This window comes from Pleurodeles waltl, chromosome 6 (assembly GCF_031143425.1).
Source record: "Pleurodeles waltl isolate 20211129_DDA chromosome 6, aPleWal1.hap1.20221129, whole genome shotgun sequence".
NCBI classification, from domain to species: Eukaryota; Metazoa; Chordata; class Amphibia; order Caudata; family Salamandridae; genus Pleurodeles; species Pleurodeles waltl.
In genome coordinates this window covers 726,985,261-726,998,804 of record NC_090445.1, presented here as the reverse complement: position 1 = coordinate 726,998,804, position 13,544 = coordinate 726,985,261, and the positions used below count along the sequence as shown (strand labels likewise).

The following is a 13,544-nucleotide window of genomic DNA, read 5'->3' as shown; positions in this document are numbered from 1 at the left end:
AACGCATCGCACGAGAAACCGAAACAGGAGAAACTGCACATATGTGTAAATAAATATGCGTATATATGGATCAACCAGCCAATATACGGAGACAGACAATCCAGACCGGACTATTTTCAGGTTACTAAAACCACATGAAGCTTTGCATGGTATACTCAAAACCGATGATACTAAGAGTTTATGACAACACACCAGGGATCCTAGACACATTTACTAGATACAACACACAGTTTTATACATGCTGAATAAATGGCCCAGCAAACTCCAGTAGAGAATACTGAGATATAATCCCATTGATATGGCTGGAGAGGCACGTGCAAGGCCCACTGACACAACCAATATCCAGGCTCAAATAAAGGAATTAACAACTTATTTTGCTGGAGGTAGGCTGCAGGTGTGCACTGACTGACAGCTGAATTTTACAACGAATACAATGTTGCGGTGGTGCCTATCTCCTAAGTACCATAATCATGTTAATAAAGCTCTGGAAACAATCATACCTTTTCTTGTGGTATAAACCATTCTCCCTCCTTAACACTGACACAAATGTATTGCCCAAGGCCATAGCTACAAGACTTTTAAAATACGTGTTTGGCATGATTCTACCAGAACAGCGCCCGTTCATCCCCAGTCTATAGCCCATAACACTATATTCGCCATCCTACCCCAGATCCGTCCCAAGTATCCAGTGGTTGTGTTTTTGGACACAAAAAAGTAGTTCAACTCGACTTGCTCAATTGACTTTTATGTTTAGAACAATGGGCACGGGGAAAAATAATGAAGAGATCCCATTCTTGTACAAAATCCTTGGGTATTTATTAAAATTAATGGAAAACGGTCACCGTATACAAATATTACCAGAAGCATGATTGTACTTCTGAACATCGAGATGAAGAATATTGATGTATAAGAATATTGAGGACAAAATTTCGAGGGACAATATATTCAACGGTTAAGTGCACGTAGGGAGCTACAGATTTACTGTTCCTAATTCCACATCACCGCTTAGGTACATATATTAGAGGTGGATGGTGTTAGGACACTAGATGCCTGTTCTGGGATGAAGTACTTATTCCTCCTGACCAATTACAAACTGTTAATGACCTCCAGGTGGGCCACTTGCTGGCTGTGGACTTATGGCACAAGGTCACAGACATAGTATCTGGCATAACAGAGAGAGTTGACCTTTACTCCATGACAAGCAGTCTCTTGGGGCTGTTCAGGCATAGGGAAGTGGGGAGTGCTGCAAATCACTTTTTGGATTTAGGGATGCTAATGGTGCGCAGGTTAGTTGCCATGAACTGGAAGGCTGCTGTGCTGCCTGCCCTGGGACGTTGGTGTGTGGCGACACTTAAGTGGGGTAGGGCTGAGACAGTGGTGGTGTGTCAGGAAGAGGCACGGGATTGTGGCGAACACCAATTGCAGATTGGCTGGGAGGGCTTGTTGGACAAGTTACAGATGACCAGAAGGAATCCCATGACCATGAGTGAAGCGCCAGGTTGGCTATTTACAGGAGAACGCCCTCTGTGCTATGGCTTGTCTTCCTCTCCCTTCCTCTGCTTATTGGACCGGTGATGAGAGACAGTGTGCATGGGGGGATGGGAGGGTGAGATAGAGCTCCTTTATGTACAGTTCTCTGTTGATGGGATGGGAGGCTGAAGATGGTGGTTGTGGTAACTGGAGGGGTTACTGTCAGTTCAAAGGGCCCCTTCAAGTTCAGATGTGGTTGTCATGGCTTGTTTTTTGCTCTGTTCAGTTCATTTGATTCTCTAAATCAATGACTTATGTTAATCTCGGAGTCATCAGGCATTTGCATAGCGCCTATAGCGGGACTGTGTTACAGTGACACGTGAACGAAAAAATTTACTCTTGAAACCACACTGCGCTGTAATAAAACTTAATAAAAATGGTTAAATAAAGAAGAAGTGGAGAAGAGAGATGGAAGGGGCAAAAGGTTAGGGTAAAGGGGAGCAAGGAGAGAAGAAAATGTGAGAAATAGACGAAGGACGTAAGGATAAGTGAAGGGAATGAAGAGAACGTCAGTGCAATGTGTACTAAGTAAAAGAAAAAAGGAAGATCAGGGGCCATATTACGCACAGGGGTCACTTTCACTGTTTGTACCATGGCGCACCTTAAAAGAGGTGCACTGTGCGCAAACACAGAAAGTGTGCCCTATCACATCGAATGAGCTGACCCCTGAGCCGCCCCCCCCCCCCCCCCCCCCCAACCACCCTCCCTGGCGGACCAAACTTGCGCTGCCTTTGGGGCAGGGCATTCAAGTGAAAAATGGAGCAGCTGCTTTGAAGCCGCTCTGTATTTCGTTGAAAAGGCAGTAACCCTTCTGCAATTTCAATGGGGATTAGTGGTCCCCTTGCAGGCAGGTGCAGCGAGTGACTGCATCCACCCGCAAAGGGATGTTTGGGGGGATCAATAGGACCCCCTTTCCCCTCCAGAAAGCTGCCATCAGGGGTGCACTGAAAATGCACCTCCTAACAGTTTCATTGCCTCTGCGCCCGTATCTATAATACGGCACGGGTGCAGCGCAAACGGATTCCCTCATTTGTTTGGGGCCACAACCCCATGCAAATGAGGGAACACACTCTGGTAATAGCACTGGCTCTATATGTGTGCCAGCACTCTCGGTATTACACCAGCATCTGTGGCGCCTTATGTAATATCAAATTGCCCCGGGGTGCGCAAAGCTGGTGCTAACACCTGTTGCGCCCCGGTGCACTTCTGTAATACGTCACAAGGTGCTAGAGAAATGAAGATGGTGAAGAAACAGGAAAGACGGGTAGAGTGATGGCGAGACACCTGCAAGCAGTGGAGAAGCTATCGTTAGTGCAGTAGGTGTAGTAGCCCCACAGCCCAGGGGTGTGTGGTGCTCAAGGCATCCCAGTTATCTCTGTTATTTAATAATACCTGAGAGATGAGCAGGCTTACTTTTCTTGCCTGTGGTCCCATAACAGCCTCTTCTATGCCAGCACAAATATCTAGGGATAAATATACATTGAGATGTTTTTATGATTATGAAGGATAATTATGGCCCATTAATGCTTAAAATCCAAGTAGCACTTTAAAGGTAGATAGCACTGCAGCTTCATTTGTAGGTAGTGTGGGCATCATTACAATGGTTGTCCTCCAAAAACCTCTGTACATTTTCTAATCATTTTAACTAGGGCTGGAAGTAATTTTCATTATGCCGTAGTAATGAGAGTAATTTCTGTAATTTCACAAAAGTAATGCGAAATTACCAACATTACAAGATTACGCCCAACTGAGTAATTAAGAGTAATTTAGGGCAAGAATCCTACCTCAGGAGCAAAGGAAGAACAAACTTAGGGAGCACAAGTGGCTGCTGGGAATTGCTGTTTGTGCCCTGCTGTATTTGTTTGCCACTATTCTCTTAGCACAAAAGGCATCCACTAGCCCATTTCTGACATAAGAGTGCATTTTGCTTAAGAGAATAGTGCTAAATGCTGGTGTAAGCTCCTTGAGTAATTATACATAATTTTGTGATAATTACGTATAATTATGCTAGGTGCAATTGTATGAGTTTCCTACACCCCACCTTTTGACTTGATTCTTCTTCAAACTTTGCATACCCTACTGACTAAGCTAGTATGGATGAGAAACATCCCTGATTACTTGTGTTATGACATTCCTGTTCAATAAGGAGTGGTGATCTTGATAACAGATACACAGCAATACTTCTGAGTTTGTGACACAAGCAAAAATTTTACATTTCCATATAGTCCGGCTCTGTTGGTACCCCATCTGCCCATAGGAGGTGAAATTACCTTCCCACTTAATAAGATGCTGGCCTAGCCAGGTATAAGGCACTCTACCCATGTGAATTCAGTAATGAGCCATTTCCGGCATGACACTGACTGGTAATGAGCGCTGGTTCCAAATAACAGTATGTATCAGACATACCTCTCTTCAGTAACTCAGGTTGATGGGCATGTCAGCACAGAAGGTACAACAAGAATTTGCAAGGTAAGACATGGTGATGATAGCGTACCTCTACATTAGCAATGTGTTTTTAATACTTACACAATTCCAAGACATAAGAGATACACACCCCACAAACATCTTCTTGTACTTTAAGCTCTGACGCACCATATGAAAAGCTGTTTTCCCAACTTTCCTTTGGAACCTGTGATACTTCGCCACTGACACAGGCCATTAGTGCTAACTCACATTTACAAACCTTATCCCAATTCTATACCACAATGTCTAACTCGAGAATAATCAATGACATAAGCGTCAGACCATACTGAGGCAGGAACTTGGGTACCCCAGTAACTGATGGACAGAGGACATTCTGTTGCTCACGAACCTAGGAACTTAGCCTTAACAGCAAACATAGGCTGCTACACTGCAAACATCTCCATAGGCTTTATTGTACCCTTAAGTAACTAAAATCCTTCAGCCTAGGAGTTAACCCAACATGCAATTACAGTTAGTGCCCGGTGGCTGATTTTATGTATTTTGCATGGAGCTGTCTCCCACTAGCAGACTACTGCCACCAAATCTTTGCCGTTGTCTCTGCTATGATGAATATTTCTATAGCACCTTCTTCACAACTGGCTTTAAGGGCCTACAGAAAGGAAGTTCCACCCTCTACCAGGAAACACATGGCAAATTACTTCTAACTAGCCAAACACTGTTTAACCACTAGATCACAGATCTCCGCCATCTCCGCCTGCTTCATCACTTTGCACATGCTACGCAAGATCTTTAAGCTATTACCCCTACACATGAGATGCAACGTGACATAGGCCCTTATCACCAGGTGACTAGACTACTGCAATGTCCTCTACCTAGGAATCGCCATACACCTTCTTCAGAGACTTCAGACCATACAGAACGCTGCAGCCAGACTCATCCTCACCCTTTCCTGACAAACCCACATCACACCCCACCTCAGGCAACTCCACTCCACAGACTCCCCCTACAGAAGAGATTCCAATTCAAGCTGCTGACCCACATACACAAGGCTCTACACAACCAAGTACCCAAGTACATTAACCTACCTAAACATCTACCAGCTGTCAAGAAGACTACACTCTGCCTCCATTTCAGTTCTCCATACTCCCCGCATCTACCGAAGCAGAAGTGGAGGACGCTCCTCCTCTCACATCGCAGCAAAAACCCTGAACAGCCTCTCCATGCACCTCCGGACTATCACCTCACTTCCAGAATTCTGAATGGTCCTCGGGACCTGGCTGTTTGAATAAGCCTCTTAGACATGCAAGGGCCTGGGTACCCTATTGGTAGTTTAGCCTTGCTTTATAAATACTAATTGATTGACTGATGGGGCAGTTGCCTAATTTCCAGTGTTGCAGAATGGCTGAAAGATCTAGTTTATTGTAATGACTGCTCCACCTTCTTTCCCCACCCATGAACATGAGGGAGCTGGCAACAACCTGGCTGAAAGATCTAGCATGTTGTAATAACTTCTCCACCTGCTTGTGCCACCCAAGAACATGTGAAAGCAGACAACAACCTGATGAAGCATATGCAGTGTGAAGTGGATGGAACCGTGGGAATCCAGATGGATAAAAGATTAAGCAGAATATAACAAAATGGTGATTTTTGCTGCTGCACCCAGCCACTTGGATATAAAAATCTGTTGAAGTTGGACACTTGACTCCACTCTACATAATTCTACTCCACTCCACTGCACTCCACTCCATGCCACTCCATCCTACAACACTATAATCTACTCTACACCACTCTATGCCCCTCTGCTCTATGCCACTCCATTATATGTCAATCCACTCTACAACACTCGACTCCATTCTATGATTCTACAGTCTATGACACTCTAGTCTACTCCACTCTATGCCACTCCACTCTACAACACTCTACTCCATTTTGTGCCATTCCATGACAGTCTGCTCCACTATACAAAACTCCCTCTAATCCACTTCATGCCACCTTACTTCACACTACTCTACAACACACTACTCCATTCTATTTCACTACTCCACTCTACACCAATACACTGTACGCCACTCCATGACTCTCTATGCCACTCCACTTTACGGCGCTCTATTCCACTTTACGCCACTCCAATCAGTGACACTCTACAACATTCCACTACACTACTCCATCCTATGCCACTCTTGTCTACTCCACGCTATGACACTTCATTCTATGGCACGCCACTCTAGGACACTCCATTCTTTTACATTACATTCTATGCTACTCTACTCCATTCTGTGCAACTCATTCTATGCCACTCCATGACACTTTACTCCACTCTACTCTGACACAATACTCCATTCTACTCCACTACGCCACTCTCTGTCTCTCCACTCTTTGGCACTCTATGCCACTACACTCTATGACTCTCTGTGCCACTCCACTCCACACCACTCTACTCAATTCAATGCTACTTCACTCTACAACACTACTAACCTCTATGACACTCCACTCTACGATACTACTCCACTCTATGACACTTCACTCTATGACACTCCACTCTATCACACTCCACTCTATAACCCTCCACTCTATCACACTCTGCTCCATCTCCTCTACACAACTCCCTCTAGGCCACTCCATGCCACTTTATTTCGCTCTGTTCTACTCCACTACACTCTATGACACTCTAATCCACTCTACAACACTCTACTCTACATCACTGCACTCTATCACACTCTATGCCCCTCCACTCTTCTCCAATCTGCAACACCTACTCCCTCCAGGACAATCCACAACACTCTAAGCTTCAACACTCCAATCCACTTTACTCCACTCTACACCACTCCACTCCACAACATGATGTGCTACTCCACTCTATGACACTCACCTTTACTCTATGACCCTCCATTCTATGATACTCTACTCTCTGACACTTGTAGACACTCCACTATAAGCTCCTCCACTCATGCTATGACACTCTAATCCCTTCAAGATATTCCACAAAACTCTACTCTACTCAATGCCACTCCACTCTATGACACTGTTCTCCACTCTGTGCCACTCCACTTTACAACAATTTAATTCATGCAGTGCCACTCTACTCTTCAACACTCTACTACACTGTATGCAACTAGCTCTATGCCACTCCACGCCACTTTCGTACATTCGACAGCACTCCTCTCTTCGACACTCTATGCCACTCTACACAATAATACTCTACTCCACTCTTCACCACTGCACTCTACTTCCCTCTACCCTACGCCCTTCAACTCTACTCAATTCTACACCACTCCATGACACTCTATGCCATTCCACGACACTCCCCTGTACTCCACTCTACGCCACTCCACGTTACCATACTCCAAGCCACTCCACGCCACTCTCCCCTTTGCCACTAACCTTTAGCCATGCTGAACAGCAACCACACTGGTATACAGCATGGCTAAAACACATTGGCAAAGGCAATAGCTCTTGCATAGGTGAGACCTATTGGCTTTGCCAATGCTTGTTTTCTTTTTGAAGGCCAGTGTATAGCTGCTAGACACTTCCCCCAGCCCTGTTTGATCTATGCAAACTGTACAAACCTGTTGCAAAAGATCTCATACAGTCCTGCTTACCTACTCGATGCCTTCTGTCCCTTTAGCAACCCCAGCTGTGTTCACTCAGCTCCATGGAGGGCGGAGACCTGAATCCTATACTTGCTGTGCCATCACTTAATAGGCCTTTCCAGATTCGAATACTGGACGACACAAGATACGCAAAGACTCATGCGCTCATGAATCTCATTGGTTACCAGTGCCGGCACCGAATTCCAATGTCATCAACTTTTCCCACATATGAAGGGGCTGATAACTAATTTATTAGTCAAAGTTTTGTTTAATTCATTGGAATGTGCTATATATATATGTCTTGGTAATGGGGGGCTCATAAATGACTACATTGTTCTCGTTGGTCCCACTGAACAGTCCATCATCAATCGGAATGTAGTACACAGGTATTTTCACATACCGCCAGCACATTTCATATATGCCCTATTACTATCATTTAACTCCCTACAATCACCATCCAGCAATGCAGTTTACAAACTCCTATCCAGACACTTAGAATTTTGTTCACCCCAAAAGAACACATTAGACTAAACTTCTGACTCCCTCATACACACTGCACGGCAGCAAAGTGAAACAGCTTGCCAAGTGTTACTAACTCAAAAGTACACCTGATCAGTTTATGCCAACTAAACAAATTAGCCATATTTACAATTCCCTAACACTGTCATACACACAACACATCACGAGATTCATGTACTTGGCCAAGCCTTGGTGCCTCAACAACATACTCGTATTCAGTATAGTTAAACTTCACCTTACAACAACAGGGTATATCATACATAACCACTGGCACCATCATAGCCGCAACAAGGCATCAAACCCATATAATTGGTTGCAATGCCACTTTAACAGCATAAGTACATTCCCCTACCAAGATAAATATCTAAACAATTCTGAAAAATATTGCATAGACATACCACGGCCACATGGGCACAGCACTGCATCAAAAAAGAAACATAATTATGTATTGCCATCTATTTAGAGCACAGCCTCCTCTGCTGAGCACCCTCAATTAAATGAAACTAGTAGCCAATCACTTTGGCACACACAACCATACATGTAATGTACTACAAAGACCCCATAGATGATCAGCCACAACCAATCTGTCCAATTGTCCAATACGAACCGTTACAAAACAATCTAGATCTTCCATAACCAAACTCAGCACCCCAAAACCACCCTGACTCTGGCCAATGAAAATGCCAGAGCCCAAGGGCACCTACTCTCCTACAGCATGATGGGACCATACAAGTGGTAGACATGCTCTACAGACATGTTGGAACATAACATATAACATATCATGACATGACACAGCATACCATAATACATTCTTTATAGTGCTAATAGAGTAACTAATGTTCCACAATGGGACTTCCTGAAACACAATCTAGCCTCATTCATACCTTATGTGCTTGCCATTGTAAATGTGGGTTATTCCCCTAGAAAGTCTTTTGAACTGACTGCATTGATGTTTTAGCGCAAATATTAACCACTTGATAGCTGGGACTCTAATAGCAGCAGATAAGTGATTTGGGGCACATGATGGTAATGCGATCTCCCCAATATTTGTCAGCTTGGCTACACTGAAACTACAGCGCATTGGTGTTCTTGCTCACTGGGTAGATTCCCCCTCACCCCAGCTTCACCCATACTAGGTAGCAATGAAACATTTGCATCACTCCTTGGCACTCTCACATAATACAAAAGTTCCCTTTATTCCGATACAGAAGGTACAAAAAGTATTTGGAGGCTGTTCTCGTTTGCAGCCAAAGATGTGGAAAAGTGTTTTTGTAGAATCAGGAGCAATCAGTTTGTTTGCTAGACCTCAGGGACTGCGATTCCTCCTTCGTATCCAGAGATATATGTAGATCTAATCTACAACTCCAGTCAGTGTTTATGTCAATCAAATACATCTGCTATAAAAGTGAGGGAACAGTAGGACAGCCCTCACTGGCGTCAGATTACCACACTCAGTGTGACGCTTTGCGTGTAAGGCGCAACCTTGCGTTGCCAAACCACCAGCCTTTTGAGTTCCTCCCGGAAGCTGTCGTGGAGCCAGGCGTATATGAAAGGGTTGTAACAGGCCGAGCTCATGGCGAACCAGTGGCATAGCAGCTGCACCAGGTTGAAGTAGTATTTGTCAATCAGGTGGATATTGACGTCACGGAGCGTGTTGAACACGTGCAGAGGAAGCCAGCAGACCCCGAACACTAGGCCCACAGTGACCAGAAGGCTGAAGGTGCGCTTGCGCCGCGCCTTGTCCCAGTCAGCCTGGCTTTGGGTGACGCTGCCTGGCATAACCCGGTTTTTCAGCTTGAGGGAGATCTTAGAGTAGGACAGCAGGATGACCAGCAGTGGGGCAAGGTAGGTGAGCGTGAGCAGGCTGAAAGCATAGGTCTGCCGCTGTGGTTCCTGCGTGCCCCAGAACTCCTCGCACAGAGTCACGCCTTGCTCCTTAAGCTCCACGTAGTAGGTGTGGGCTGTGGCAGGCAGAGCCAGGCAGCAGGCCATGATCCAGATGAACATCATGACGTAGGCGCTCAGTTTGAGGGATATTCGGCGCCTAAGTGGGTGGATAATGACGATGTAGCGGTCAACTGCAATGGTGGCCAGGGTGAAGATCGAGACAGACACGGTGACGGGCTGCAGGAACAGCACCAGGTAGCAGGCTGTGCTGCCAAACAGCCAGCCACGTGGCTCCAAGATGTAAGCCAGCGTGAGCGGGATGCAGGTGGCGCACATCAACAGGTCCGAGAAGGCCAGGTTACCAATCAGGAAGTTGGTGACGTTGTGCAGCTTCTTGACACGCACAATGACGCAGACCAGCAGGCAGTTGCCCGCGAGCCCAACGACCACCACGGCAGCGTAGAGAAGGATGATGAAGGCCTTTAGCTGTTGGATGAGCTGCAGCCCCTCGAAGGCAGCCGATGTCTCATTCCCTGCATAGCTGGGCAAGGCCGGGATCACTGTAAGGTGTCCTGACCCGGTCTCCCCCTCAGCATCATTCATCTTCAATCTGAGGAAATAAACACTCCATTAGAACCTATTGCAAGAGGCAGGATCGTCTTATTAGATTTCTTCACAGAACTTGTCACTGCTGTTATTTGCAAAAAGAAATGTGACTGTAAACCATTTCAGTGGTATTTTATAAATACTGCTACTACTACTAACAATAATCATAATTATTATGTTAAATACCTTGTTTATCAGTGTAATTATTGTACTTGTTCCTATTATTTTTACTATTGTTCTTATTATTACCAAGTGTAGTAGTAGTATTAAATCATTCTTTAATTGCTATTTTATTTTATCCAATGAGAACGATGATGATGATGTCACTTTTCAAATCTGGCAATAGTTTTTTGTGTGTGTATGTGTATTTATGTGTACGTGTGTATGTCTGTATGTTTGTATGTGTGCATATGTGTTTGTGTGTTTATGTGTCTTTGTGTGTGTGCGTCTGTTTCTGTGTGGGTGTTTATTTGTATGTGTGTGTTTCCGTGTATTTGTGTGAATGTGTTTGTGTGCGTTTCTGTGTATGTGTGTGTGTTTCGGTGTATGTGTGTGTGCGTTTCTGTGTATGTGCGTGTGCGCGCAGGTGCACTTTGAATACATCATAGTCATTAACAGCACTGTCCATTTTCCTCATTTTCTTTTGACAATCCAGGTATTCCACAAAACAAAACCTTTAAGAAAGCAGGGCAAACAGGCAGTCATTTTACTCACGTCGACGGTACGCATTTTATTAATCTCGCGTGGGTGAATATCAGAGTTGACCTTGCCTCGACCTTACATGTTACCCAGATGTCTGTAGCAAGCGCCCAGTTCACTACTCTGTCAGAAAACGAAGGTGATATATTCTCTACTGTGTTCATGATAATCCCACCGTGGCCCTCGCTCTGTAAATGCAATTAATGTCTATATGCATGCCCTCAGAGGTTTTGCATGCACACTTAAAAAAAAACGAATTTGTAAAATAAAATTGAAAAATGCTACAAAAATGGCAGTTTCTATAATCACAAGCTGAATTGTCTTCAACGACTTCAATACTTGTTTTTTATTTATCACCCAACTCAATAGCACTCATTTAATCGACCTTCAAAATAAAATAAAAGGTCGAGTGGAGGCTACCAGTGTTTTACAGGACGAAAGGTGGTTGTTTAGTCCACCAAGTTTTCACATGGTCCCCCCATAAACACTTAAACACAAGTAGACAAAAAGCAACTCAAACGCGGAGCGCCTAGAAGCCCACATTACCTGCACAGCGCCCTGCGCGGGAAGTCTCACACCTGGAGAGCTCGGCTGGTCCCCATGACAGGCAGCAAATTCCGGGAAGTGAGACGGAGCAGCCGAAGTATCTCCTGGAAGCGCACTGGTGGGGCAGGTTGATCCTGCACAGCCCCTCCTCTCACATCCCCAGGATGGTGAGATAAACTATTGGCTGCTGCCAGGCAGCCGCTAAATATGTCCGGGGTCTTGTGTGCTGCAAAATAAAAGCTCACAGCTCAATCACAGAAGCAAAAACACCAGAGCCGAAGGAGAAATGCGAAGAGTGGCAGACCGAAGAGCACGTGTGATAATGCGTGACTAATAGCCTCCCACTTCTACCAGATAGATAGCTGAGAGGGTAACGCGCCAGCTGCGGAAAATGTGTTTAATGCACAGTTCAAGTTGTAATCCTGGCAGGGTTAACAACTAACTTTAAAAGCCACCCGAGGTCCATAAAAGGAATACCAGTGACTTGGGTAACGAGACATCCTATTGTTCAATCGAGTACAGATTCCGTTCATATGCTTGTTATCAAAATCTATGTTCTTGCTTGGCATGACGACATGACCTTTAAAACTCTGTCCTGCAGACATATGTCTGTGTGTTTAAAAATTATTAGTTTTCCCAGAATACTGCACTAATCGTAAACTGCAATTTTTCCCAGATCGTTTACCCTAATACACAAACGTAGGGCTGTTCACACCATAAGTGACCCCCCTCGGAGTTTCCAAACCTCCCCCTGCCAAAATAGGTAATTCCCACCTCTGTCCGCACCCATCTGTATTGTCTCCTTGGCACTATGCCTCATCCAAACGGGGATTAGGTGAGGGCTGTGCCCAACCCTGAGACAGTGTGCACTAGGCCACCCCAATCAGGGGGCCCCCGCTTATGGCAACGGCGCTGGGCCAGGGAGTGTGGGGGTGGGGCTTGGGGAGTTGCAGTCTCCCCGACCCCCAACCTGTTACAAAGTCACAGACGATTGGCTGTGGTGATGCCGCTGCCCTGGATGCACTGTTTATGCTTCCAGGATCGTGCACAAGAATGATGTCACGTGCCGGCCTTCAAAATCATCTCTTGCTCGCCGACTTGGCCAGGGCTTCAGGGACCACCAGAAGACCCCCACCTTTTTTCTTTTCTGAGTTTTTGTGTGTTTCTCTTTTTTGCAGGTGCAGCAGGACGAGCAGGGAAGAACGAGCGGGTCAGAACGAGTGTGTCAGAACCAACACGAGCGGCCCAGCATGCCTCACTGGTTGCCATATGGGTTTGAGCTGAGCTCACATGACCCGAGTTGACCTCTGGGGTTTCTGGGCTGCTGGGTGAGCGGCCTGCAGGCCAATTTTGTGAGGGGAGCGCTGGTGGATGTGATTTGCGCTAGGTAGGGTGGGGTCATAAAATTCCAGTTCAGTGTCGAGGGGCTTTGAAGTTAGTTTTTTTTTACTCTGACAGTTTTTTTGGGGTGGGCAATAATTTGTTTTTCTGTTTACGGAGTGTCTTGTTTAGTGTTGTTTAGCCTATAACTGGTTCGGTGAAGAGTTGCTCTTTGTGTTTTGTGGCATGGCAGCAAAACGGTCACGCACGGAGGCTCTCCTAGAGGCCTTAATGCTTAGGATGGATGCTATGGACCACGCCATAGCATCCTTGAAGGCGCAGCCATCTTCTTAAGGGGAGGCGTGTGTTCAGGCGGATAGGCTCCAGCAAGCGAGGGTACCACCTAGGGAGGCATTTCCCCCC

At 45.6% G+C, this 13,544-nt stretch overlaps 1 protein-coding gene across 1 annotated transcript; it reads right to left on the bottom strand.

The window, feature by feature from the left end:
- Positions 1-9,500: 9,500 nt before the first annotated feature.
- Positions 9,501-10,553, bottom strand: PRLHR (prolactin releasing hormone receptor). The gene has a single exon (XM_069242209.1). The coding sequence runs from the start codon at positions 10,551-10,553 to the stop codon at positions 9,501-9,503; it is 1,053 nt and encodes a 350-aa protein (XP_069098310.1).
- Between the last annotated feature and the right edge of the window lie 2,991 nt (positions 10,554-13,544).